At 32.8% G+C, this 26,973-nt stretch overlaps 1 protein-coding gene across 3 annotated transcripts in view; it reads right to left on the bottom strand.

Annotated features, from left to right (window-relative positions):
• Positions 1 to 443: 443 nt before the first annotated feature.
• LOC140059062 (exportin-T-like) overlaps positions 444 to 26,973 on the bottom strand; it is a 33,502-nt gene continuing 6,972 nt past the window's right edge. For 2 of the 3 annotated variants that reach the window (XM_072104880.1, XM_072104881.1), the window contains exons 8-20: positions 26,374 to 26,530; positions 25,829 to 26,055; positions 25,014 to 25,158; positions 23,264 to 23,314; positions 21,138 to 21,464; positions 20,659 to 20,801; positions 19,912 to 20,197; positions 19,039 to 19,228; positions 15,588 to 15,658; positions 15,127 to 15,285; positions 2,370 to 2,486; positions 1,703 to 1,759; positions 444 to 825 (exon numbers count right to left, since the gene is read on the bottom strand). In XM_072104880.1, coding sequence (XP_071960981.1) covers positions 799 to 825; positions 1,703 to 1,759; positions 2,370 to 2,486; positions 15,127 to 15,285; positions 15,588 to 15,658; positions 19,039 to 19,228; positions 19,912 to 20,197; positions 20,659 to 20,801; positions 21,138 to 21,464; positions 23,264 to 23,314; positions 25,014 to 25,158; positions 25,829 to 26,055; positions 26,374 to 26,530 — 1,957 coding nt within the window. In that variant the 3' untranslated portion in view covers positions 444 to 798. The remainder of the gene's footprint in view (positions 826 to 1,702; positions 1,760 to 2,369; positions 2,487 to 15,126; positions 15,286 to 15,587; positions 15,659 to 19,038; positions 19,229 to 19,911; positions 20,198 to 20,658; positions 20,802 to 21,137; positions 21,465 to 23,263; positions 23,315 to 25,013; positions 25,159 to 25,828; positions 26,056 to 26,373; positions 26,531 to 26,973) is intronic. The other variant, XM_072104882.1, reaches the window with a different exon arrangement.

A 26,973-nucleotide genomic window follows, 5' to 3' on the forward strand; every position in this document is an offset into this window, starting at 1 on the left:
TAATCATAAGAACAATACCAATGGAAACTAATTTAATCCTGAATCTATTGTGATTTTGTGATTTTTTATTTATAAATTTTTGTTTATAAATAATAGATAGGAAATAAACATAAAACAAACAAAAGGTGGTAACAGTGTGGAAAGAACACCTCACCAACCCCACCCCGTCTCCCCTCTCTTAATACTACATACAACCTACATGAACTGGAAATGGCACAATGCTGATAGCATAGAGACAATGATAATATTAAATTGAAAATATTAGTGCCAGTGAACACGATAGAAATGGTGACGTGTAAACAATTATATAATTTTAGTGATAAAATAGGCAGTACAATATTCATACCAGTAACAGACAAATAGTTAATATGAGACAATTCAAACAAAAATATCAACAACAAATATTTGTATGTACTTTTTTTAATTTCACAAAATATAACATAAAATTTAAAATTCTTCAGAATCTACCATCATTCCATTATTAGCAGTAAATCAGTAGTTTGTGAAATTCTGTGTCATGTACAATGTACAACAGTTGAAATTAAACTTTAAAATTTCAAAATTAATGGTTTATAATTATACTGCTAAAATAAATATTCTAGATAAATAACAATAATAATTTCTGTATCTGGAGCTAATCATTTTGATGGTAAAAATTTATTTCTATCTTTAGTTTATTTGTTAGTTTAAATTTCTAATATGGAAATGACCATGCAGGTAGTAGACACTTGACAAACTATTATGGATCATGTCTATTATGCAAGTAAATAGCTGTGTAGGCGTACTGTACAACCGCTGTCACGTTCTCATCTGTTGAAAAAATGTCTGTATAAAGAAAAAAGCTAAAATAAGTAAATCAATGCTGTATAAAGGCCAATTTACATAGACGAGTGATAACGGTAAGACAAATATAGAATCTATGTTATTCCTTATGACCATTTACATACAACGTGGGACAAGTCACACAGTTTTCTGCTTACCGTTACCGCTTGTCTGTGTAAATTGGCCTTAAAAACAGTACATATACAGCATATACAGTACGGTACAGTATATTAAAACTCAAATCTACATTTAATACCAAAAAGAATTGTTATTGTTTTTGAAAAAGAAAAAAAAAATCGGTAAATGTAGAATATTACTAATACTACAATTATTATAATTTGCTTTCTGTCTTTTGAAAGATTCATTCATTTTTTTAAATAAAAAAAACAAATCCTACCGTTGTAAACAAATTAAATCCAATTTGTGTTAATTGAATACCTTTCATTTACTTTAACTGCATACTTAAACAAACTAGCTTCTTTAATAGCATGCATGTCAAATTTGAGACTGTTGCTGGCTTTAGATTTGATTTGATTTGATTTGATTTATTCAATATCGGCTCATTACAATTACAACAGAATACATAAAAATATATAATGAAACAAAAAGCCAGGATTGTCACAAGCGAACCCAATCACTGTTTAAAGACTTTCCTTTAACATAAATAAAATACAAAATAAATATAAAATAAATGACGAGAAAAAATTAATTAATAAAAATCTAAGACATGATGAAAAAAAAAAAAAAATGAAAAACCTGTTTAGACAAAAACGTGAGCCATGTATGCCAGTTTTGTAGAACTGTTGAAAGTTTGTGAAGGCAAGTAAGTTAGTAGGTTAGTTAATCAGTTAGTTAGCAAGTAAAATAAGGACAATTTTACCTTAAAGAATGTCTTAAATTGCTTTGAGTCTAAAGTCCTAAGTCCGTTAATAAATTCCTGAAACAATACAAAAGGTATATTGTAATTTAATTTTGTAAAGAATATAGCTTAGCTTAAAATAAACACAGTGATCTTTTTTTGTATTTTTTCTTCATGGTTGTACTGAAAATGGACTAGATTTTTGTTAAATACATTTCTTTGATAAATTAAATTCATAACGTAACTAGAAGGACACTCAGAGAGCGCAAACCTCCGCCTAGGCATATGAAATTTAATGACAGCTATGAAACATCCTTTAAAATCTTATGAAAATCGGGCAATAACTTTTTGAGTAATCCTGCTAACAAATATAGGTAATAATATAGTTAAGACAGTAATATTATAAATGTTAACACTATGGTACAGTACGATTTAACTATTTTTTACCTCTAAAAAAGGACAGTAGGCCTAGATATATATCTAAAGTGTCACTTGAAACCAGCCACCGTCAATTTTTATTACATAAGTCACATAATATATGTTGACTATAGGTCAAAGTCCTCTATTTGTATAGCAATCAATTCTCAACAAAACCAGACAAGCTTATTTGTTCAGATTAAAATTTACATTTTATTCTTCAAATAGACTTATTTTGGGAGCGTTGACTTACATTTAATATTGAACTTACTACAATTTTATCATTATGCAAAATGACGGGAAGAAATTTTTGCTGTAAGAAGATCAACAGGCTTTCTTCCTCTGAGATTTTCAACGTTGTAAGCAAAGATGCTGCTTCATTCAGAGCCTAAAAGTAAATTAAATATTGTTTATAAACTTAAAAAAATATCGTAATTGTGAAAAATTTTAATTGCATTTGAAACAAATGATAATCTAACAAGTTAATTATTTTATCTTTAGTGGTAAAAGATTTGTTGATAATTTGTTTAGTTAGTCTGTGTCAAAGAAAATTTTTAAACTAACATTTTCAAACATGAGCCATATAAAGACACATACAAACTTTATATACAATATTGCACTCTCAGTAATTAAGACTTCAATAAAATATTTATTGAATATCATGTGACACACAATCCTCCAATCAAATAACAAGAATCTACTATATGTGTTATAGAAAATAATTGATAAAAATGAGCTTAAATTATGTTAAAACCTTTTCTTCTTGCTTCTGTCTATATTTTATTAAATTAGAAATTCATTTTATTGTGGGTGGTTGTGGTTACAGTTATTATAAAAATCAATATAATATTATATTGATAATTATAGCTCCGCCTAAATTTAAATGGATTCTGAGTAAATATTATTGTTGATTAATCAATAGGCAAAACAATAACACAATGTGGGTGTTATTATACATAGTCATCATTACTGTGCAATCTGTACAATAGTGGGCTGAATGATTTTGCCATTAGACTTGTCAGTTTGATCCACACCCACATCACATATGAGTGAGCCAGTGAAATTTGATTATACAATAGCACTTCTGAAATATCATCTTAAAAATAGGAAATCGGAAAAAAGCCACCCCTGTAAAAAGCCACCATTGTAAAAAGCCACCCAACAATGGACTATACCATTGTAAAGTGGGAGTGCTGGACAATCAATTTTTATTTAATTGTGTTATTGTGAATAGCAATTTGGGTGTAGGTGTTATTTAGAAACAATATCAAAGCTAATCAAAGGGATGCCTACACTTTTCATGTTACCTCTTCCAAATGCCACTGCCAAAACATCAAACACTTCCTACTTAGTTAAGATTCATAATACATGTTATGCCATTGTAATGTTAAGGCACGTTATCCAAATACAAATCATTTCAAAATGGAGTTCATTACAAATAATAAGGGAGGTCGCAAATTATGCTATGATGGTTATCTTTATACTAAACGTAAGTCTAACAGAAGTTCGATAATTTGGGAGTGTTCTTCACATAGAAAGTTTGCTTGCAAAGGTGTACTACGGACAGACATCGATATGGCCGAAGTGCAGTATGTATCGGAACACAATCATGCAGTTAACATCATGAAGGCTCATGCAAAGAAAGCAAGACATAGTATTATGGATAAAGGCACAACTTGTAGAGCAACTCCAGCTCAGATAGTCATTGATGAGATGGCCAAACAACCGCTCAATGTTCGTGTTACTATGACTTGTGCAAAAAGTCTAAAAAGAAACATCAGAATCAAAAGAAGTAAAAGTCATCCTGGTCAGCCACAATCGCTGGAAGACCTAGTCATTGATGGTGAATGGATGAAAACTGTTGATGACAGAGACTTTCTAATCCATGATGCTATCATTGGTAATAATGACCGTGTCACAGTTTTTGCAACTTCAGATGGTTTGCGTCACCTATGCAATTCAACAACCTGGTTTATGGATGGAACATTTAAAACCAGCCCAAAACTCTATAAGCAATTGTATGTGATTCGCGTTGAGTTAGAAGACAATTCGATAACAACTGTATATGTGCTACTTGCATCAAAATTGCAAGAACATTACAAACAATTTCTTACTGCCATTGTTGATCAATGTAGACTACTAGGTTATGTACCATCTGTGGAATGGTAGATGGTCTCGCTTTCCTGCCTCCAGATAAGGTATGTTATCTTTACAATATATTTTATTTATATTTATTTGTTTAATTTCCACCTTCCGTTCACATAGAATTATGCATTTCAAGATGGTGATTTTTTACTTGTTCTTTATAATTTTACTGCTTTAATAATTGATTTAATAACTTTTTTCTATCTAATTGTTCTACAAGCTATGTTGTCATGTCCCTTTATTTGATTTCTTTTATCAATTTAATTTGAACATTTATTCGTACTGTAGCACCATAACTTTAAAACATAAAAATGACTCTTAGGCCTACATGATTTCAAATTAAGAATTATCTGGAACATTGATCATTCTACTTTACTCATAAATAATCTTTGTTTTATCTAGGTCAAAGAAGGTATGCAGCACCTACGGGAAAATTCACCTGAAGTATAGTATTAGAGGACTTTCTTGACTACTTTGATACAACTTATGTCAACGGAACATATTCGCATCACATGGCACAACCAGGCAAACAACACATATTCAGAAGGATCCCACCAATGTTTGACATACACCTATGGAACGTTTATCACCTGACATTAAACTGTGAACCGAGGACAAACAACATTTGTGAATCCTGGAATAGAAAGCATCTTAACAACACTGGTCATACAAACCCATCTATCTGGTCATCAATCAATGCAGTCAAAAGAGATGAAGCATCTTCAGCGACTTTAATTGAACTTGTAAGGCGAGGACAACCAGTGCCATCTAAACGCATTACCAAATCAACAGTTAAACACCAGGAGCAACTCTATAACATAATTTCTAAGTACAACCGACAGGCCAAAGCATTATATCAAACTATGACTGCACTAGGTTATGCCATACGATTAAAGTAACTTGCAACCAATGCCACGTCTTGTATTTAATGTACAGTGTTTGCAAATATAAAACAATTATTATCTCTCAAAAATGTTAAACTGATATAATTAAATATAATTTTGTGTACTTTATTTATTTATTCATTCAATTTAATGTAATGTTTTTAATTAGACAGAATGTTTATAATATCAATACTTATTCATTGTATAAGGACTATGTGATATTTTTTATTTGGAGATTTCAAATTAAATTGAATACATGTTTATTAAAAATTGATTCTTATTTTTGTGTCGTTTGTTTACATTTGTCAGTCCTAAGTATTCCAAATTTATATTTAATAAAATGTTGTACATGTAATTCATGCTACATTCCTATTCATAACACACAATTAAATACAAGTTGATTACATAGCACCCCCATTTTGAAATGGTATAGTCCATTGTTGGGTGGCTTTTAACAGTGGTGGCTTTTTACAGGGGTGGCTTTTTTCCTACTTTCTAAAAATAAACTATCGATATCTTTTTTTACAATATTGTCTGAGAAAACATTGACTTGCCAATAAGCACCAATGATTGAAATCCAAAACTTAAGTATGCTTGTCCATTGTTTATTGAATGTACTGCAGACATTTAGGGTTTCAATTCAGACAATAATAGCACAGATTTCATTTTTGCTCTATGGATATTGTTTCAATTTTCAAATTTTTTTTCTCCAGAAAGATTTATTTGATTACCAATCATATGTAATGTAAATGTTTCTGATGTCACTTACCACAATGTTTGGTAAGGTATGAATGAACATTTTACCCCATTTATGAATAATGTTAAGCTATAGCCTAATAAGGCAGAAATCATTTTTGTAAAAGTCACCAAGAGTTTTATTGTACTGTACTACAGTATTACGAAAAAATAAATAATTGGAAGCTATGTAATATTTCTAAAAAATCAAGGTTCGAACTACTTTTATATCCAAATAAAGGACAGTACTATTAATAGTCAACGATTTCTATAGTTTATCAATACAAGGAAATGACACTAAAGAACACCATATAAGGTTTTATAATATTGAAAGAGCTCTGATGCCTTGAAATGTATAAGGAACTTCTTGGTATAATAATAATATTATACAGACAAAAATATATTACTCAACATGGACTATAAACAACTGCATGGAGCTGATGAACATTCAAATATTGAAGGAAACTTCCTGGTGATTTAGGTATGTAAATTCATAGAGCCAACTGAACAGGGAAAACACCACATTTATTTAAATATAGAAAAACAAATGAACATAATAAAAGAAATCCTGTTTATAATTATAATGAATACAATCTTTTATAATGATAATAAATTCTATACAGGTATCATGTATCCTGTTCCATATTATGCTAGCTATATGCATTTTTGTTTATTTATCATAGTAGTGCACACACATATCACAAACAAATGTCAACAGGATCTTCTTTTTTATAATTCCTAAAATCCTAGAAAATATTTGAAAACCATGTTTTATAATTTCTATTAAAGTACAAAGAAAACTAAAACAGGATAAAGAATTGTATTGAGGTAATAAATAGTACTATCAATTATTGCTTTGCAAACAAGAAATAAAATCTGTACTTTAGTACAATCTGGGATTACTATTCCAGGTAGTATTGTTAACATTAGGCGCAGGAGCCCCGGATAGCGTTACGAAGTCGTTAACTCTGTCAGCCCATGGTCAGCCCAACTAATGTGTTTTTCCCAAGGACAATGTATCAATAACTAAACTTTGTCACCACCCATAAGTGTGCTGTTCATTTCCTATTGACCAATGAACACCAATGTAACTGGACCTGAGTTTCTTGCTATTCGACCTTGGGTGCAAATTATACAATTAATAGTAGAGCAGTTAATGACATGAGCTGTGCATTTTATTACCAAAGCATGAAACTTGGCACAAAGTTTCTATAATGTATATAGATTCAAAATATCGGGGGGTGCCAAGTGTCCAACGTCCGGTATGGCGGCCATCTTGATTTCAAAATGGCCACCATAAAAACAAAAAATGTTCATATCTTGGCAACTATACACATTAGAGACTTAATTCTGGTCTCAAATTGTTCACAAACTATATATTTCTATTTGCTCTAATGAAAATTTTCGTCAAAAAATGACCGGAAATGACGTTTCTTTCAGTTTGACCTTTGACCTCGTATTTGTATATCTCTGTAACTACTGGTCATTTTCAATCGATTTTGGTGTCATTTTGTTCAGAATAAATACATTTATATTTGTAGTAATGAAACATTTTCACATAAAATGACCGGAAATACAATTTATGACCTTTGACATTTAATTATTGATTTTTAATTATGTGAATATACTGTATGTGGTTTTTGGTGGTCTTAAATGCACCTAATTTTGAACTAAACTTTGACCTAATAGGCGTAATTATATTAAATGATTAATGGACTTAAATTGTATATAGTACATAAAATTGGTAAACATTGTGCTTTTGGTGGTACCATTAGTTCAATGATGTTGGCACCTTCTGATTCGCTAAAAGTTTTAATAGTTTGACAGAGGAAATAACATACATGTTATGGAATACCGTAAAACCTCGAAAAGGTGATAGTATGAGCTTCTTTTCGAGATAGACTGTATTTGAATGTCAAATGAATAGTATGATGATCGTGTTTATATCAATATATTATTAATGACCTTACAAAGAACCCTTTATATTTCAACAATCAAGCCTCAGTTATTCTACAATTTATTGTTTTCCAAGTGGCTGGTAGGCTTATTTTGATTGCATCTTCTTTTTGTAGGCCTATGCTTCCTCGGTAATATGGTCCTACCCCTCCTTCTTTGTCTGTAGATGGTCTTATACCCCATTCTTTGTCTGTGGATGGTCTTATACCCCCTTCCTTGTCTGTGGATAGTCTTATACCCGCTTCTTTGTCTGTGGATGGTCTTATACCCGCTTCTTTGTCTGTGGATGGTCTTATACCCCCTTCTTTGTCTGTGGATGGTCTTATACCCGCTTCTTTGTCTGTGGATGGTCTTTACACCCCTTTCTTTGTATGTAGATGGTCTTACACCCCTTCTTTGTCTGTGGATGGTCCTACACTCCCTTCTTTGTCTGTGGATAGTCCTACACCCCCTTCTTTGTCTGTGGATAGTCCTACACCCCCTTCTTTGTCTGTGGATGGTCTTATACCCCCTTCTTTGTCTGTGGATGGTCTTGAACCCCTTTCTTTGTCTGTGGACGGTCTTATACCCCCTTTTTTGTCTGTTGATGGTATTAAACCCCTTTCTTTGTCTGTTGATGGTATTACACCCCTTTCTATGTGTGTGGATGGTTTTACACACCTTCTTTGTCTGTGGATGGTCTTACACCTCCTTCTTTCTCTGTGGATGGTCTTATACCCCCTTCTTTGTCTGTGGATGGTCTTATACCCCCTTCTTTGTCTGTAGATGGTCTTATACCCCCTTCTTTGTCTGTGGATGGTCTTATACCCGCTTCTTTGTCTGTGGATGGTCTTTACACCCCTTTCTTTGTATGTAGATGGTCTTACACCCCTTCTTTGTCTGTGGATGGTCCTACACTCCCTTCTTTGTCTGTGGATAGTCCTACACCCCCTTCTTTGTCTGTGGATAGTCCTACACCCCCTTCTTTGTCTGTGGATGGTCTTATACCCCCTTCTTTGTCTGTGGATGGTCTTGAACCCCTTTCTTTGTCTGTGGACGGTCTTATACCCCCTTTTTTGTCTGTTGATGGTATTAAACCCCTTTCTTTGTCTGTTGATGGTATTACACCCCTTTCTATGTGTGTGGATGGTTTTACACACCTTCTTTGTCTGTGGATGGTCTTACACCTCCTTCTTTCTCTGTGGATGGTCTTATACCCCCTTCTTTGTCTGTGGATGGTCTTATACCCCCTTCTTTGTCTGTAGATGGTCTTATAATCCCTTCTTTGTGTGTGGATGGTCTTACACCCCCTTCTTTGTCTGTGGGTGGTCTTACATCCCCTTCTTTGTCTGTGGATTGTCCGACACCCCCTTCTTTGTCTGTGGATGGTCCTACATCACCTTCTTTGTCTGTGGATGGTCTTATACCCCTTCTTTGTCTGTAAGTGGTCCTATACCCTTTCTTTGTCAGTGGGTGGTCTTACACCCCCTTCTTTGTCTGTGGACGGTCCTACACCCCCTTCTTTATCTGTGGACGGTCTTACACCCCTTTCTTTGTCTGTGGACGGTCTTACACCCCTTCTGTGCCTGTGGACGGTCTTATATCCCCTTCCTTGTCTGTTGATGGTATTACACCCCTTTCTTTGTCTGTTGATGGTCTTACACCTCCTTCTTTGTCTGTGGATGGTCCTTACACCCCCTTCTTTGTCTGTAGATGGCCTTATACCCCTTTCTTTGTCTGTGGATAGTCTTACACCCCCTTCTTTGTCTGTGGATGGTCTTACGCCCTTCTTTGTCTGTGGATAGTCTTATACCCCCTTCTTTGTCTGTGGATGGTCTTATACCCCCCTTCTTTGTCTGTGATGGTCTTATACCCCCTTTTTTGTCTGTGGATGGTCTTACATCCCCTTCTTTGTCTGGACCCACTACTTTGATTGATTAAATCAGACATTGTTTCTTGTATGATTAGGAGACCAAGACCTTGAAAGTGAAAGTCCACAAGTGGATGCCTAAATAGGTCTTGTACAGAACAGTATATTGTAGGTCCATGTCACTAATTTGAGAATTACTTGAATAATTATATTGAGATGTCTTTTACGAATTGATTTGGTTCGGATTTTGCTAAAAAACCAATGAGTAGAGAAAATCGAGGAAAAGGATTCAGATGGTTTACAGCAAAGGCCCATTACCATAAAAATGGAGTACATTTTTTTAGATGCAACGAAAATGAACAAGAATTATCTGAGTTTCTGACTAATGAAAGTAGGTCTACTGCACAAATGCAGGATAAGTTTGTAGTAAGTACTTTGAAAGACGGTATTCTCTTAACTCATGAAAATGAAAACTTTCCGAACTTGTCTCATATGCAACATCAAAGAGGCCAACGAAAGAATGCTACTTTACATCAAAAATATTTCCAAATGGCATCTAACAATTCAATTCAACTTTTATTTCAGACAATTGTCCATATGGTATAATACAGTGCAAAAAAAAAAGATGATGGAGAGAGGACCAAAACTTTTATCTAACGATTGACACATCACAGTTTAGCAAACAAGTCGGCATAGATGAGCTCAGTGATTGCTGTTTCTCAGTGATCTGTCATACTTTACGCCTATCCTATCACATCAAAAGTCAAAAATTCAGAATAATAATTCCTGGTCATTTTTGCAGTGTCAGTTATTTCGTTAAAAAAAATTAGGTGCATTTATACCAATGTAAACCACATACAGTATGTTCACATATTATATATGTCAAAGGTTATAAATTGTATTTCCAGTCATTTTATGTGAAAATGTTTCATTACTACAAATATAAATGTCTCTATGCTGAACAAAATGACACCAAAATCGATTGAAAATGATCAGTAGTTACTGAGATATACAGATAAGAGGTCAAAGGTCAAACTGGGAGAAACGTCATTTCCGGTCATTTTTTCACGAAACTTTTCATTAGAGCAAATAGAAATATGTGGTTTGTGAACAATTTAACACCAGAATCAAGTCTCTACTGTTTATAGTTCCCAAGATATGAACACTTTTTGTTTTTATGGTGGCCATTTTGAAATCAAGATGGCCGCCATACCGGACGTTGGACACTTGGCACCCCCCGATATTTTTAATCTATATACATCAAAGAAACTTTGTGGCAAGTTTCATGCTTTGGTAATAAAGTGCACAACTTGGCTATTTTTATGGCACTAACTGCTCTACTATAATTGATGTTAAGGCCACTGACTACTCTTTTCTGTATAGAAACACTGAATTGACTGAATAATAAGAAAACCCTACAATAATTTCTACTACTACTGTACTTGATATGGTGTTATACAAGAACTATATTAAAAGGATTGAATGTATGGAGAATGAAAAGTTAAACGTTATAACTTATGTAAAACATCACTTAGATGATATCCATCAGATATATCATTTTCTAAAATTGTTTCATTAGTTAGAATAGATCACGGAAAACCAATACCAATACTGATCTGGACTCGGAAATTCAAAATGTAGCAGGCAACGTTTCACCAATGAAAACTTTCAAGACAAACAAAGTATCATAATTATCATGATATCCATTTTTATTTAATAACGATAAATGGATATTTCGTCTTTTTTGTTATTTTGTGATGGAAAATATATTGAGTGAACATTGGCACTGAGCTTAAATGTTCCCCGTCCCCTTAATGTCCGCTTTATAGGAGTGTCCCCTCAGTAAAGATTTGCTGTTTTTCCCCTTAATAATAAATTATGATGTCCATCTTATCCTCTCAATTTTAATGTGCTACACCCGATAATAGAATACACATCTAGCTCGTGTGTACTTAAAGAACCTAGTACATCTTTCGAGACGAGTAGGGGTTTACCCCGGTGTATTAGTACATCACAGCCACTGATCACCAACTGGGCCCTCTGGGAGACCAGTCTTTGACTGAAGAGGTTACCCAGTATAAATATATATTTCAATTCAATTCAATAGAATAACTGTACAGTAGACTTCCATTTGATGCAATGTGTTACCCAATGTGCTCAATTTGATTGTGCTACCCAAATCCATGCTATCCATTTGAAATAATTTGCTATCCATTTGAAAGAATGTGCTACCCGATAATCCGTATAGAATAATGTACAGTACAATTATATCCATTTGATTGTGCTACCTAATGTGCTATCCATTTGAAAGAATGTGCTATCCATTTGAAAGAATGTGCTACCCGATAATCCGTATAAAATAATGTACAGTACTATATCCATTTGATTGTGCTACCTAATGTGCTATCCATTTGAAAGAATGTGCTACCCGATAATCCTTATAGAATAATGTACAGTACTATATCCATTTGGCTGTGCTACCTAATGTGCTATCCATTTGAAAGAATGTGCTACCCGATAATCCGTAGGCTATAGAATAATGTACAGTACAATTATATCCATTTGATTGTGCTACCTAATGTGCTATCCATTTGAAATAATGTGCTACCCGATAATCCTTATAGAATAATGTACAGTACTATATTCATTTGATTGTGCTACCCAATGTGCTATCCATTTGAAATAATGTGCTATCCATTTGAAATAATATGCTATTTGAAAGAATGTGCTACCCGCGATAATCCGTATAGAATAATGTACAGTACAATTACATCCATTTGATTGTGCTACCTAATGTGCTATCCATTTGAAATAATGTGCTATCCATTTGAAAGAATGTGCTATCCATTTGAAAGAATGTGCTACCCGATAATCCGTATAGAATAATGTACAGTACAGTACTATATCCATTTATTTGATTGTGCTACCCAATGTGCTATCCATTTGAAAGAATGTGCTATCCATTTGAAAGAATGTGCTACCCGATAATCCGTATGAAATAATGTACAGTACTATATCCATTTGATTGTGCTACCTAATGTGCTATCCATTTGAAAGAATGTGCTACCCGATAATCCTTATAGAATAATGTACAGTACTATATCCATTTGGCTGTGCTACCTAATGTGCTATCCGTTTGAAAGAATGTGCTACCCGATAATCCGTAGGCTATAGAATAATGTACAGTACAATTATATCCATTTGATTGTGCTACCTAATGTGCTATCCATTTGAAATAATGTGCTACCCGATAATCCTTATAGAATAATGTACAGTACTATATCCATTTGATTGTGCTACCCAATGTGCTATCCATTTGAAATAATGTGCTATCCATTTGAAATAATGTGCTATTTGAAAGAATGTGCTACCCGATAATCCGTATAGAATAATGTACAGTACAATTACACATCCATTTGATTGTGCTACCTAATGTGCTAACTATTTGAAATAATGTGCTATCCATTTGAAATAATGTGCTATCCATTTGAAAGAATGTGCTATCCATTTGAAATAATTTTCTATCCATTTGAAAGAATGTGCTACCCGATAATCTGTATAGAATAATGTACAGTAGGCCTACTATATCCATTTGACTGTGCTACCTAATGTGCTATCCATTTGAAATAATGTGCTACCCGATAATCCTTATAGAATAATGTACAGTACTATATCTATTTGATTGTGCTACCCAATGTGCTATCCATTTGAAATAATGTGCTATCCATTTTGAAATAATGTGCTATCCATTTGAAAGAATGTGCTATCCATTTGAAATAGGCCTAATGTGCTATCCATTTGAAAGAATGTGCTACCCGATAATCATAGAATAATGTACAGTACTATATCCATTTGATTGTGCTACCTAATGTGCTATCCATTTGAAAGAATGTGCTATCCATTTGAAAGAATGTGCTATCCATTTGAAAGAATGTGCTACCCGATAATCCGTATAGAATGCACAGTACAGTTATATCATAGTTATATCCATTTGATTGAACTATCTATTGTGCTATCCGTTTGAACTAATGTGCTGTCTGTTTGAAATAATTCAGGTTTTTTTTTTTTTAATATGTTTTGCTATCCATTTTAAACGTGCTAAACAAGTTACATATTTGTTGATATAAATTTGCGGTACACCACGTAGGCCTATATTAGTTCTGAAAAGAACTGTTGAGTTGCTTGACGTTTCGATTTAGGCCTACTCCAAAGTCAAAGTCTCCAAAAGCTATTCCATCATGTCGTATTCGGGGAATCGCCCACAAGTGTTTTCTCAGAGAAGGGTATGTTCTGTATGGGGTTCTGTATGCTATTTGTTAATAATGTACAAAAAATAAAATGAAAAATCATATTAATTATCGGTATGTACGGAGGAAGCTCGAACAAGACGAAGCGCGAAACAAATAAAAGCGCAGCGCGAAACATCTGAAATGATATACAATTTCTCAAAACATGAAAACACAGAATATATTATATTAATATAACTTTTTAATATTTCCAAAGGCTCGGACAAGGAAGAAGGGCCTTAAAAAACTGAATTGCTATAATGTTAGACCACATTTCCATAACTTTTCAAAACTCATCGAACCCTCTGCTAGTAGGCCTAATTAATATAGGAGCGTATCGCCAAATCATTAGAGAAAAAAAAAACATGGCATGAAGATGTAATTAATCAAACAACGGCCAAAGAATACCAACAATTTTAATTTAGGTTTCGATTCGTAATTACTAATGTGGTGGACTAAGCCTAGTTTGAAACTATAGTGACCATTTATTTTAGAAAGAAAGATAGACAAATTTGTTTCCATCTCCATGTTATTGTTAATACCAAGGCACTTTTCAATTAAAAATTCTGGCCTAGTATTCTTGCAAGGTCGTCACAGCTCCAGTTACAAAGGTCGTCACAGCTCCAGTTACAAACGGTGATACAGAGTGTCAATCATTTGACCAGTGAACAGCCCACTGGTAGGATAGTCCTTGAAACCGTCCGTAAAACACATTAATCACTCACATCAGTCATGCCGCTAATGGTTGAAAACCTCACTTTTTGGGGTTTTCAAACGTAACGCTATCCGGGGCTCCTGCGCCTAATGATTTGGATAAAGGTGGCATGGTCAACCATGCATGTAATTTTAAGGCATGTAAAAGTTTTTATCTTAGGCATCATGTTATTGGCTTCTTATTGTTGGGTGTGATTAAAATAATTTATAATAAATAAATAATCATCAGCACGGTTGAATGTGAATGAATGTGGTGGCTATATCAGCATGGTTAATCATAAGTCAAATTCATTATTTTCTATCATCCACAGTCAACCGTACGTACTAATGTCTTGTTTCGAGAGGCTGGTAGAAGATTTTACACTAGATGCATAGTCCATGACCATTAAATTTAATATTAGCTATTACTATTCCAGGTAGTACTGTTATAAGTCAGAAACAACACAAAATTAAACATACCAACATTGATTGGGCGTCCTGGAAGTTGAAAGGAGCACGGAACACAGCTGGGATTATGTACTCATACAGAAAATTGTGAAAGAACTGTTTAGAAGCAACTCCTTTGCTTCCCCAGACATCATGTAGTCTTTTCAAAATATTAAAACACGTTTTTTGTGCCTTAAAAGAAAAACATTGATGTAAATAAATGAAGTCTTCTGTTTAAAATGAAGCACAAAACAATTAGTATTTTTTGGAACTTAATTGTCACAACAATCTTTGGGGACTCATAACCAGCCACTAATCTATTTTGGAGTTGGACTGTATTTTTCGAGCAATTTTTCAGTTAAATACATTAATATTTTTTTAAGTGTGTTTTTATAGTTATTAACATATGGCATGCGGTAGAAAAAAAAAATGATAATAATGCTTTCTTTTCATTTGTTTCATTATTATCCAAATAAATGTTAGAAACAAATTACCACTGGATCTTGATCTGGGTCAACAGCTCCTTCAACAATCGTCATTAAGATTTGATGAAAATGTTGCTGCTCTGAAAAAATAAATAAATTATATTTTAAATATTAAATAATTAATTATTGTTAATAAAATCAGGTTGCATTGTTACAAAATAAATAAATTAGTATAACTGGCATATTAAATCTCAGTCTGTCTGCAGTCTTTTATATATGCCATCAATTAAGGTCAGAAGTTTATTTCTGTTAAATATATTCATAACCAAATTTGGACTATATATGAATATAAAATCCATCAAGCGCAAAGCTTAATAGCATGAAAATACCTTGATCTAAAGACGACTGAACAATTTATTTATTTAACATGGTATAGAGTTTAGTTACAAACAACGAGTCAATAAAAGTGGTGATGGTTGGGATATTCATAAATAAACTGGGTGCAGCATAAATCCATTTTGATGAATTTGAAATTAGGGGTCCTCAGACTTAAAAATAGTAAATGAAATGCTGAAATCTAAATTTAGAGAGAAGGGAACCCAGGCTAGGTGTTTCTCTCCATCTGGATCAACTTGTAGTGGATATATTCCTGTACATTGTATAGATTAGTGGTCTTGTGCTTAGGATCCAAGGTCCATTATGCAATTGTGTTATTTATCGAAATGGTTTCTTTAACTCAGAAATTTAGGGATAGTATATACTCAATTGTATAATTGAATTATTTTAATAGTGCTTCTTAACAATACCTGAAAAATACTTTTATGGCAAAATAAAAGGTAACAGTATGAGAATATCAATGAAAACTGTATATGGTCATATATTTCATGGAATTGTTATGGGACATTTTAGGACCTAACATTGTATTAGGCTACTACAAAATAGTATATGAGATACAATATATTATCTACAACATCATTAACAAGTACAGATTTTGAATGTCATCAGACCAAATAATAAGCATTCGGTCTAAAGCTATGTCTACACTATCAAACTAGTTTGACAAAAAAAAGTGTAATGTGCCCCAATATGGTAGTGATATGCCCAAATATGGTAGTGATATGACATCATCATGTCTATATATGAGCACATCACATTTTTTTGTCACATAAAGTTTAAGTATAACTTCCTGTCAAAGAGTAGATTTATTGTCTGTACTAAGTAGTAAATATCCCTTGTTCTTGGTGAGTGGGTTTGGAATTTCCAGCAAATTTTACCAACAGTTAAAAATAACAGACAGTAAACATTCAAAGAAGAAACTTGACCTAGGTCAATTCATATAATTGTATGGTATAACAATAACATTTTATACATTGTATACCGTATTTTCCCCACAAAATTTGTGGATAAAATACGGTATTTACAAATTTATACCGTATTTTTTGTACTCGTTTCTGCTGCCAATAAAAAATACTGTATTTTTTTTTTACATGACAAAAGGTCAACATTCGTGTTTTTATTTTCTGTCGCTGTCAGCTGCTTTACACACGTGTATAGATATATTCGGTGAAAATGTGGAGCGAAGACGTCACAGTTTTACTAAATAAATGTGTGTGGGGAAGCTAAAATGTCTGGCCAACTAAAACGTAATAAAAAGGACAACCACATTTATAAAGACATTTCTAAAAAAATAAAGCAGGAGTATGGAATAGACTTGTCTCCAAAGCAAGTAAACTCAAAGCTGAAGAGCCTGCGAAAGCAGTACAACATTGTAAAATACAATAACTCGGGGAGGGAACGAATTAATTGTCCCCATTACGATGCTGTGCTCTCACAACATCTCTATCACTAGGGCTAGGCTGTTGAAAGTGAGACGTAAAATTTCCTTTATTGCGACTTTTAATTATCGATCAAATAAATGAATGGCAATTTGGGTAAAAAAGATGAAATTTAACACGACCCCCCAAGAAGTATTGTTAGCAGAAACGGGGTACTAAAAAATACGGTATAAAAAATACCGTATTTTATACCGTATTTTTATACCGTATTTTGAGCAGTTGCAGCAGAAACAGGCCCACAGATGCCAAAGAAATAACCACAATGAGTAAAATAAATACACGCAGAAAATCACGTGTGCTTATTAATAATAAAGGTCATATCCTTATTTGATGAGGTAACTTTATAAGGAAACTGTAAATAATTGGATTTACATTTCTGTGGTTTCCACTCATATCCTGGAGTACCAACCTTTAAAAACCACAATAATGAAATTGTGCTAGGGGATGCTTGTAGCAGACACAAGATCTTGTGTCAGTTGGCAAGAATAGCACATTTAGTCACCAGAAATTGTCCAAACAATAAGAACAACATCTGAATTTCTCTATTTAAATTCTCTATATTCTAAATGTATCTATAAACCTTATATATTTATGCAAAAACATTACAACAAGAACAAAGTTCCTACTTACAGGTGGTGTTGACAAAATGATAAAACTATATAAAATGTCTATATACAATATATTCAATAAAAATATCCAACGTAAGATAAAATAATCCTCCCACCACCTACATGTATCAAAACGGGAAACATAACATATTTAAGGAATCAGAACACAGATCAACTTTAGGAAAAGTGGCAACAAAATAATTCAGATAGATTAGAAATAAAGCAATTTTACTAACATTAACATGACTAAACGGAACATAAAAATCATGGAGACATTGACTAGGAACTTTAACTAAGAATTAGTAAACAAGATTACAGTCAAACGTATTAAAACATTTATACAAAAGCAACAGGTCAAAATATATTCTGGTATAAAAACCATTCATAGTTTGTTCACCAGTTAGGTAGTTCAAGCTGATGTTACAATATTTGGTAACAAAACTGCTCAGGATATAAAAAAAAACCAAAGTTGATGGGTATATGGTGAATAACTTTTAATACAGCGCGAAAACAAAATCTGCAGTTGAATAAAAACACCAAAAACATAAATTTAAGTCATAGTCATCTGATAACATCTTTTGATCCATCTTTTATTTTTCACATTTTAAAAAAAATGCAACATTTGCATACAAAAGAATAGGAATTCTACCAGGTAATTTGAATTCCTCTTCCACTGATAAAAAAAAGCAGTCATGAAAAAAGATTTTCAAAACAAAGGAAAAATTATTGGAATGTATGATAATAATAATAATAATAATAATAATAATAATAATAAACAGTATTTATATAGCACCTAATGGATCACTGACCCCTCTAGGTGCTTTACATTAGACCCTAACTAATGGTAATAAACTATCCCACGCTGGACACCATTCCGGTATTTCTTAGTTGAGGTTTCGGGGATGGAGACAATCAATAATGTGAAAAAATGTAACTAAGCTTAACTATGCTTAACTAAGGTAAAACTATCCCCCGCCGGACACCATCCCGGTATAGAAATGGTTTTTTTTGTGTGGTCATTGACAAATATTGGTTTTCAAGAACTTATTTTTTTCGTACAACAATTATTTAACTGACCTTGATTTGACATGACCTCTGCTAGGTCATTTATCACCAGGACCTGTAGAAAATTAAAATATCCCTTCTGTAAGCTGCGCTTATCCCTATTAGCTTGCATGTCCATTTGGTCAGAAGGCTGAGCCAGTACATTGAATATGGTGGTTACTATGGGCATAAATACCTCTTGTAGAAACGGTGCAATGACCCTCTGAAAATGAGAAGTGGTAACAATTATTTTTACATCACATTTTTACATTTTGCCATTAGAAGGATTGGACACAAGAGAAATGTAATACATAAAGTGTGGGTTATAATAAAAAAAATAAAAAAAATTACATAATGGTATCCAATCAATTAAATAAAGCTGTATTGTGAGTTCATTATCTATCATCCTCACAAGTTTAGCACATGAGAAATTATATCTTTATGCCAATGAGGTGTCTTTGCATTTAAAGCTGGGCCAATAAGGCTGCTTAAAAATACTATAAAGTTGAATTTATTACTGTTAAAGAAGAGAAGGTTAGCATAAATAAAACTATCAATTTTTTTTACAGGTTGCATTTAATTCTGAACGTGAACCTAGCTAATATACAAGAGACAGAAAAGTGAAAGTAACAAATTACTTCCATAATGATAAACAAATAGGGTTACGTAATGTATGTGCGACGTTTGCCTTTAAAGACTATTTATTTAACAAACTAATAGAAGGTAATGTGTTTACACAAATTGTTATAAAATGAAACAAAAGTTTAAACAAAAAATTACTTGTTCTAACAATGAAATGTTTTTAACTATGGAAACGAAAGCATTTGCGATAGCACAGCTTGCGAAATTGTTGAAGAGAACTTTATTAACAAAGCAGCAGGTGTAATAAAAATTACAAAAATGTACCTTAAATTTTGAAATGAGTTGATTAATCAGAGGTATAAATTCCTGAATATCCCGCGCTTCACATTGTTTCAATAAATGTTGCACCGCAATCGGTATGTAAGGTAGCACGCTCTCTCCAAGACAAACAATCATTCGGTGTAGGTATTGTCTAACTGCTGAATGTAACACCTGATGCTGATGGGGAGTGTTTAACGCCTGAAGAAAGATTTCCAATGCCTCGGTGTAGCAGCCTTCACAACCATGTTGCTTCATTGTAGCTTGTGTGTGAAAGGCTTTCGAGCTGCGGCTACAATAAATAAAATAAAATTACGATTTAAGTCCTAATGGAGAGGAGTTGCATCTTGGTGGTTAAGATACTCATCTACCGCCCAATTTCAGGATCCTGGGTTCAAATCCTGTCAGATGTTATATTTTTTCTAATGACAAAAAAACAACTTCATTCTCAAAGACTGGTGATTAGACTGTAATAATAATAATAACAACTTTATTTAAAAACGGATGCAACACTTGAATCACCATATTGGTGTTTTTCACAAGGCCGTTACTTACTACAAAACTATTTATGTAGAGCATCTTGTGCATATGTTGTATGAATAGGGTTGTCACTTTTGAGGTAAATCACCACCTATCCTAGGCAATACAACTCAATTGAGAATAAAAAAAGAAACACCTGAACATTCTATGTACTCCACACCCACTAGAACAGTCATAGCTACAATAACAGGACAAACAAAACACACCTCTTACCTTGCAAGAGAAATTGCGTAACTAATAACTTCAGCATACTTTTCTTGAACGTTCGGGTCTTTTTCACAACACAGTTTCTCAAATGTTGTTGTAAATTTTTCAATTGTTGGGGCCAGCAGACTTTTCATAAGTAAAAGTTTTTCCTAATCAGAATAAAATGGTTTATGTTAAAAAACAGCTCTTTGTCTTTAAATTGTTAGTGATCTTGACAACAAGACATCTAAGCAGTTTTTCCAAAGATTTTCTTTGCTGTTTAAAGGCCAATTTACACGATGACGAGCAGTAACGGTAAGCCTAAGCGGAAAACAAATTTATAATTAAAATATATGTTATTTCTTATGACCGGATAGGATAGGATCTATTTAGGATAGATTCTACGTGAGATAAACATGGGCCATAACTGTTCGTTTGTGTAAAATGGACTTTTGGAAAATATCCTGATACGCTTAAAAAAAAATTGTTTTTTCTGGTCTCATTACCTCAGGTTTCATATTGCTCATTATAATCACAATTCCAGCTGCCTCGTAAATAAACAATTTGTCATCGTTTGTCAACATCATATGAGTTCCGTTTGAATTTTCAATTTGTAACAAGTCCTGTAAACGTTGCAGTATTACCTCCGTATACGGTTGTAAATTCACCCGCAATGTTTTGACAAAACGTAGAAATAAATAAGAACAGCGACTTCGTACAGTCGGGTGTTTATGCCGTAAACCACGGTTGTCTAGAAACGCAACTAACACCTTTGGAATGTGTTCTTGCTGCAGAAGGAAATACTTCTCATAGCGTGCTACAGTTTCCATATACTGAAAATTAAGCAAATGATTTTCTTATTTTATATAACATATTCTGAGATTTCAATAATTATTATTTCTTATATAATACTAAGGTTGAATTATGTGTTGATGATTGAACTCAGATAAAGACCTAAGGGTGCAGAGTTTAAAATAAAAATGTTTAAGTTATTCTTAGAGGGCAATATAGACAAGGTATGGTAACAAAAGAAGAACTTAAGATTTAACCAATTTTAGAATGTTTACCATGATCTCAGTAAAATCTTCCAATAATTTATTATTGATTATTCTAATGAGGCTTTAAAAGGAAATTAACTCTACTTGGAATTTTTGTCTTGAATGATCTAAATAAAGATATAATTCTCTATACAGTATCAGATAAAGATCAGATATGAAACAGAAAATTGATTTATATGAGACATATACAGAAACAGAAACCGATGACATAAACAAACGAAGCAATGTTTCACTTGTATTATGACAATGCTCATTATGCATTTTATGAATAACACATCCTACAGAGTACAGAGAAAGCTTTGTGAAAATCTTATTATTCAATACAATAATCTACTATATTAGAGAACAAAAAATCTCTATCCATACATAATTGTGATTATTTTAATCTTAATTTTATCAATAGTCAATCTATTCATTCATTAAATAAAGAAGGCAGCAATTCATTAACAGTATTTTGAACTATACAATTACATTTATAATGAAATACAAAGCATTCTTTATTATTGAAAATTGGGGATTTTCATGTTCACAACAGAAATTCTAAGATTATTTCAAACAACACTATGCTTATTTTTTCAATTGAAAAATTACTGATGTGTTTAAGTTTATAAAAACAATTAATTTCCGACATTTCAATGCAATTTGCAGAATAAATCGATTTGTAGAAAAGCCAAATCTAAAATTAGTCATTATCAGCTGTCAATATTTCATTTTAAAGTGTAAAAACAAAACCATAAAGTAACTATAAAAGTTTGCAGGAGACATTAAAATGACAATTTCAATATTACCACAAATCAATACTCTACACATCTATGTTACAATACAAGAATATGGAACACTAGATAAAATTAAGTGTGCACGTTTGGTACCAGTACAAATACGTACTCAATCAATTATGCAGAATTATTATAATTGAAAACGGAAATTTAATCAGTTGGTTTCACCATCTATTTTTGAAAACATTGAGTGATTTAAATTACATTCGTTTGCGTCACAGGACATCTTTTTTTTACATCTGTGATGCATGCTGATGTCACTATTATGTATCGGTTACAAATGGATTTTCCATTATCAATTCAATGTTGAAATTCAACATTTTGTGTTGGAGTTTCCTATGGCATAAAATTAAAACAATGTATCCCATAGTCTAGACTACTGGGTTACAATTACATATTACTTCCAAGTGTCACTTCACGAACAATACTGTTTACGACACTGGGGAAATGATGTTTGTTTTCTATTAGCTTTGGGACTTACTGTTTTTAAACAGGCCATTGACAACAACTTAAAAGTTGTTGTCAATGGCCTAACATTCATATGCAAGGATTATGTAATAACATTTGTTTGGGTTGTTACACATGCTACAACAAATGTGTAGTGATATGAGGGAAAGGGAGGCACCTTCAATCTAGCGTATCTGATTGGCTGGTTGTTGTAGCTATATTGGTTGTCACATAAAGTTTGATAGTGTAGACAGAGCTTAAGGACAACAAGGCCAACAGCCATAAGTCCAATAAATAAATAGAAAAAAATGTCACTGTATTTCTAAGTATCAAAATATTTCAATAATTTACCTGCAAACCAACTATCCAATGAGGATGAGAAACGACGTCACATGTTATTAGCTAAAATAAAAGAATGCAAAAACAAATAAGAAATAACCTGGCTAGTGGGTAAATATGATTTATAACAGGAGATTCTTGTAATTTGATTAGAGGATTGTCTGACACATGATATAAAATAAATGTTCTATTGCACTCTTAATTAGAGTGCGATGTCGTTATATGGGAGTACAGCAATTTTGTTTTGCAAGCACATGTACAACAGAGGCTGTTGTTAACTTTCGATCAACCTGTAGCGTGAGCTGCCTATAATTTTCTACTCTGCTGCATTTTCAAATGGTTTAGTCTTGGATTAGTCTCTCGTTAAAAGAAGGTGTGTTATTAAACAAATAATGAATGAATTTTTGTTCACGCAATTGAACAATTATTGTGCATTCGGGGAAAGATGATAATCAAAATTATTTGTATGGTCATTACACTCATAAACATTCATTCACTATTATTAGAATCAATATATCTATATCTTGTTTCCATGAATGATAAAAAGCAGCATATTATGAGAATTTCTGAGAAATATAAGATTAAAACAACAAAAAGAAAGAGAAATATGGAAAAACCAGAATTAACTAGACATGAAACTCGTCACTTTGACGAGTTAGTTATCCGCACGAGAAACGCCATCGTGCACGTCATACGTTGGAATATTGCACACAGAAAAAGATTATGGCATTATGACCTGAACTGAAGAATATGAAATGCTGTTATTGCTGAATTCTGTTATTTTGTGTTATATAGTATACACAGTATAATCTGTATACATATTACATACAGTGTAGAATAGGTGAAATTACGAGACTCGCTATTTCGGAAGGAAATTATTATTGATGCGCGCTCTTTTAAATGTAGTGAACTATGACACAAAAGATGAAAATACGACTTTTTAAAATCAAGTGGCCATATGATGACGTCACAACATCCGATTGGCAATATGTTCACATGAATTCGTATCTACAATCCAATAGCTTCCAGAAAGCGTTTTAATCGTGATTATCACATTTTATTCTTACGAGCTATTACAGATTAAAATTTACTGTAAAGATGAAATTAATGACCCACGTAATTAAAATTTTTAGGCATGATGACGTCATAAAAATTAAAATATTTTTAACTCATGCGAAAGATAGTTGATTGACCTAGACAATATAAAAATCGGGGTGAAAATGGAAAACGGATAAGCGTGATGCGCTCCATTGAATGTGATGGGCAATAACGAAAGAGACAAAAATCCTATATTTTACATTCGTGTGGCCATACGATTACGTCACAATGTTTTTTTAGCCTTATCGATGCATGATCCGATATCTACAACTCATCAACTTCTAGATTTTGTAATAAAAATAAACGGTTCACGGTTTACTTTAGAAACTATGACTGTTTAAAAAAAGACATTATTTTGATGATTTTTTAAACTTTTTCATAAAAAACGCGCACGAATTGTCTAATTCAACGTGTTCGTATGGCGTTATTTAAACTGGAAAAGGTCTAAATTGTTTTCAAAATTACCAGAAAAGGCTTGAAAAATATAATTCAAGAGAAAAAAATATGTTTTTCATACTCCGTGCGCACCATACGCGTAAAATTTTTTGCACGCGCAGGAATTTTTGACATACTGCATATATACATACTGCTTAGATAAAGTGATCAATTATTAAAAACAGTTTTTATTATATAAATGTTTCTTATTTTTTCAATCTTGTCTTACCTTTTCCATCATGCTCTTCATGGCCGCGACTCGTTGTCCTTCCCCCGAAAAATGATTGCCACTGTTTGCAGGGATAGCTTCTCCCATCATGAATAGAATCCGAATAGATAACTCAACTTGTGTAAAATTTACTGTCTTCCAGGAACTGAAAAATGAGAAGTTTAAGAAGAAGCATTTTAAAAAGCATGGCAATGAAGAAGAATGTGCCATGGAAAGAAGGGAATGGTGTATTATCTCTAGTGAGCGGCCAAGGGGACAGTTAGTTCTGAGGATTCAAGTCAAGAGAGTACAGTAAGAGGATGACCCAAAGATGAAAGACAGCAAAAAGAAAAGTTTTTTAAAAAGTGTATAGCATGGTATAAACTTATACACCAGCAGTGAAGTCAACTGATACTATGTATTCATCAATAATGGCCATGTGTCTTCGGAATAAGACAACTAACAGGAACAGTAACATAAGAACAAAGGAAAATGAAACTGATTGGCAAGATAAGAATAAGTGAAGATATGGTATAATGGAATGGAACAACTGGACAGAAAAAGAAAAAAACGGATGAAAAAAATATAACTGATGGTAGGTAGAGAAATTGAATGGAACAAAACAACAACATTCTTCTTTATTAATATTAGACTGTTTATAATAATTAATAACAATAGGCCTACAAGTAATTATAAATTAGGGAATGTTGTAGATTTTAAGATGTGTTTACTGAGATGAATGTTATTACAGTACTTTGATTATTCAGTTTGACCCTATGAAATGGGAAACATTGACTTTAATAATAGATGGAACTTGTTGACCAATTAAGACTAACCTTAATGTTGTAGTAACATATTGATGCACGGCAGAAAACACAAGTTGTTGATCCAGCTGGGCTAGATTATCAAAGATCACCTTAATCTGCTTACGATAATCCTGAAACATGGCTTCGTCCTCACCTTGCGAATCAAAATCGTATGATTCGTCAAATTCAAACTTCTTTAAAATTATATAAAGCATTTGTTTTAGAAACTCCTTCTGAGCAGCATTTGTGTGGATAATCTGAAAATACAAATAATAACAAATATCAATCCAAAGGCAAGTTACTGAAAAAATGACAATGCTGTATCAGTGACTGGATCTCAATATATAAATGTAGTAGGCCTAGTTACAGTTTATTTAAATGTTGTGTTAAATGTTAATGAATAATTAAAAATGTATAACACATACTGCCAATTCATTGGTTAATTTTGTATCACATGCTGTTCAATATTAGTTCTACCACATAATAAAAGTTCTTTCATTTCTATGGAAATAGTGTTTTCACAAATAAATTATTGTACGGAAAATAAATTATAAAAATATGATTTTCATTCTAACCTGTTTTAAAACTGTTATGTAATCTTTAGCAAAGTCTGCCACAGCCAATGAGATGTCATCATCTTCGTGACCGAGAAACTGGAACATTAACGGTATCTTTGATTCTACTGCCGACAGGGTTCGAGCGGCACTTATATGATCTTTAATCTTCACTTGTCTGAAAATTAAATAAATTGTTTAATATTAATAACAATTTTAATGTTTATTGAGAAAATCATAATAATTTATTTGGTGAATTGGAATATATTATGTGGAATTACAAAGAACTACAGTAGATATACTATCTTAACAATTAGTGGTTTTAAAGCTGGGTTTCCAATCTATTCGTGTCAATCAAAAGTGTACTAATATTTTCACCTGCTGATTTCACCTGTGAGGTAAAAATGCGCAACCAATCAGAACTCAGGAATGTTTGATTCACGTCAGTGGCGGATCTAGGATCTGACGAGGGGGGGTGGCCACGAAAGTGGCAAACGAGGTGCGTAGCACCAAGCGGGGGAGGGTTTGGGAGGGGGTGTCCCCTCCCGAGGCTCCGAAAATTTTTGAAAAAATAGATGCTTACACACTGTTTAATAGGCTAGAGAAACTGTTTCCATCACA

This window comes from Antedon mediterranea, chromosome 9, assembly GCF_964355755.1.
Source record: "Antedon mediterranea chromosome 9, ecAntMedi1.1, whole genome shotgun sequence".
Classification (NCBI taxonomy): Eukaryota; Metazoa; Echinodermata; class Crinoidea; order Comatulida; family Antedonidae; genus Antedon; species Antedon mediterranea.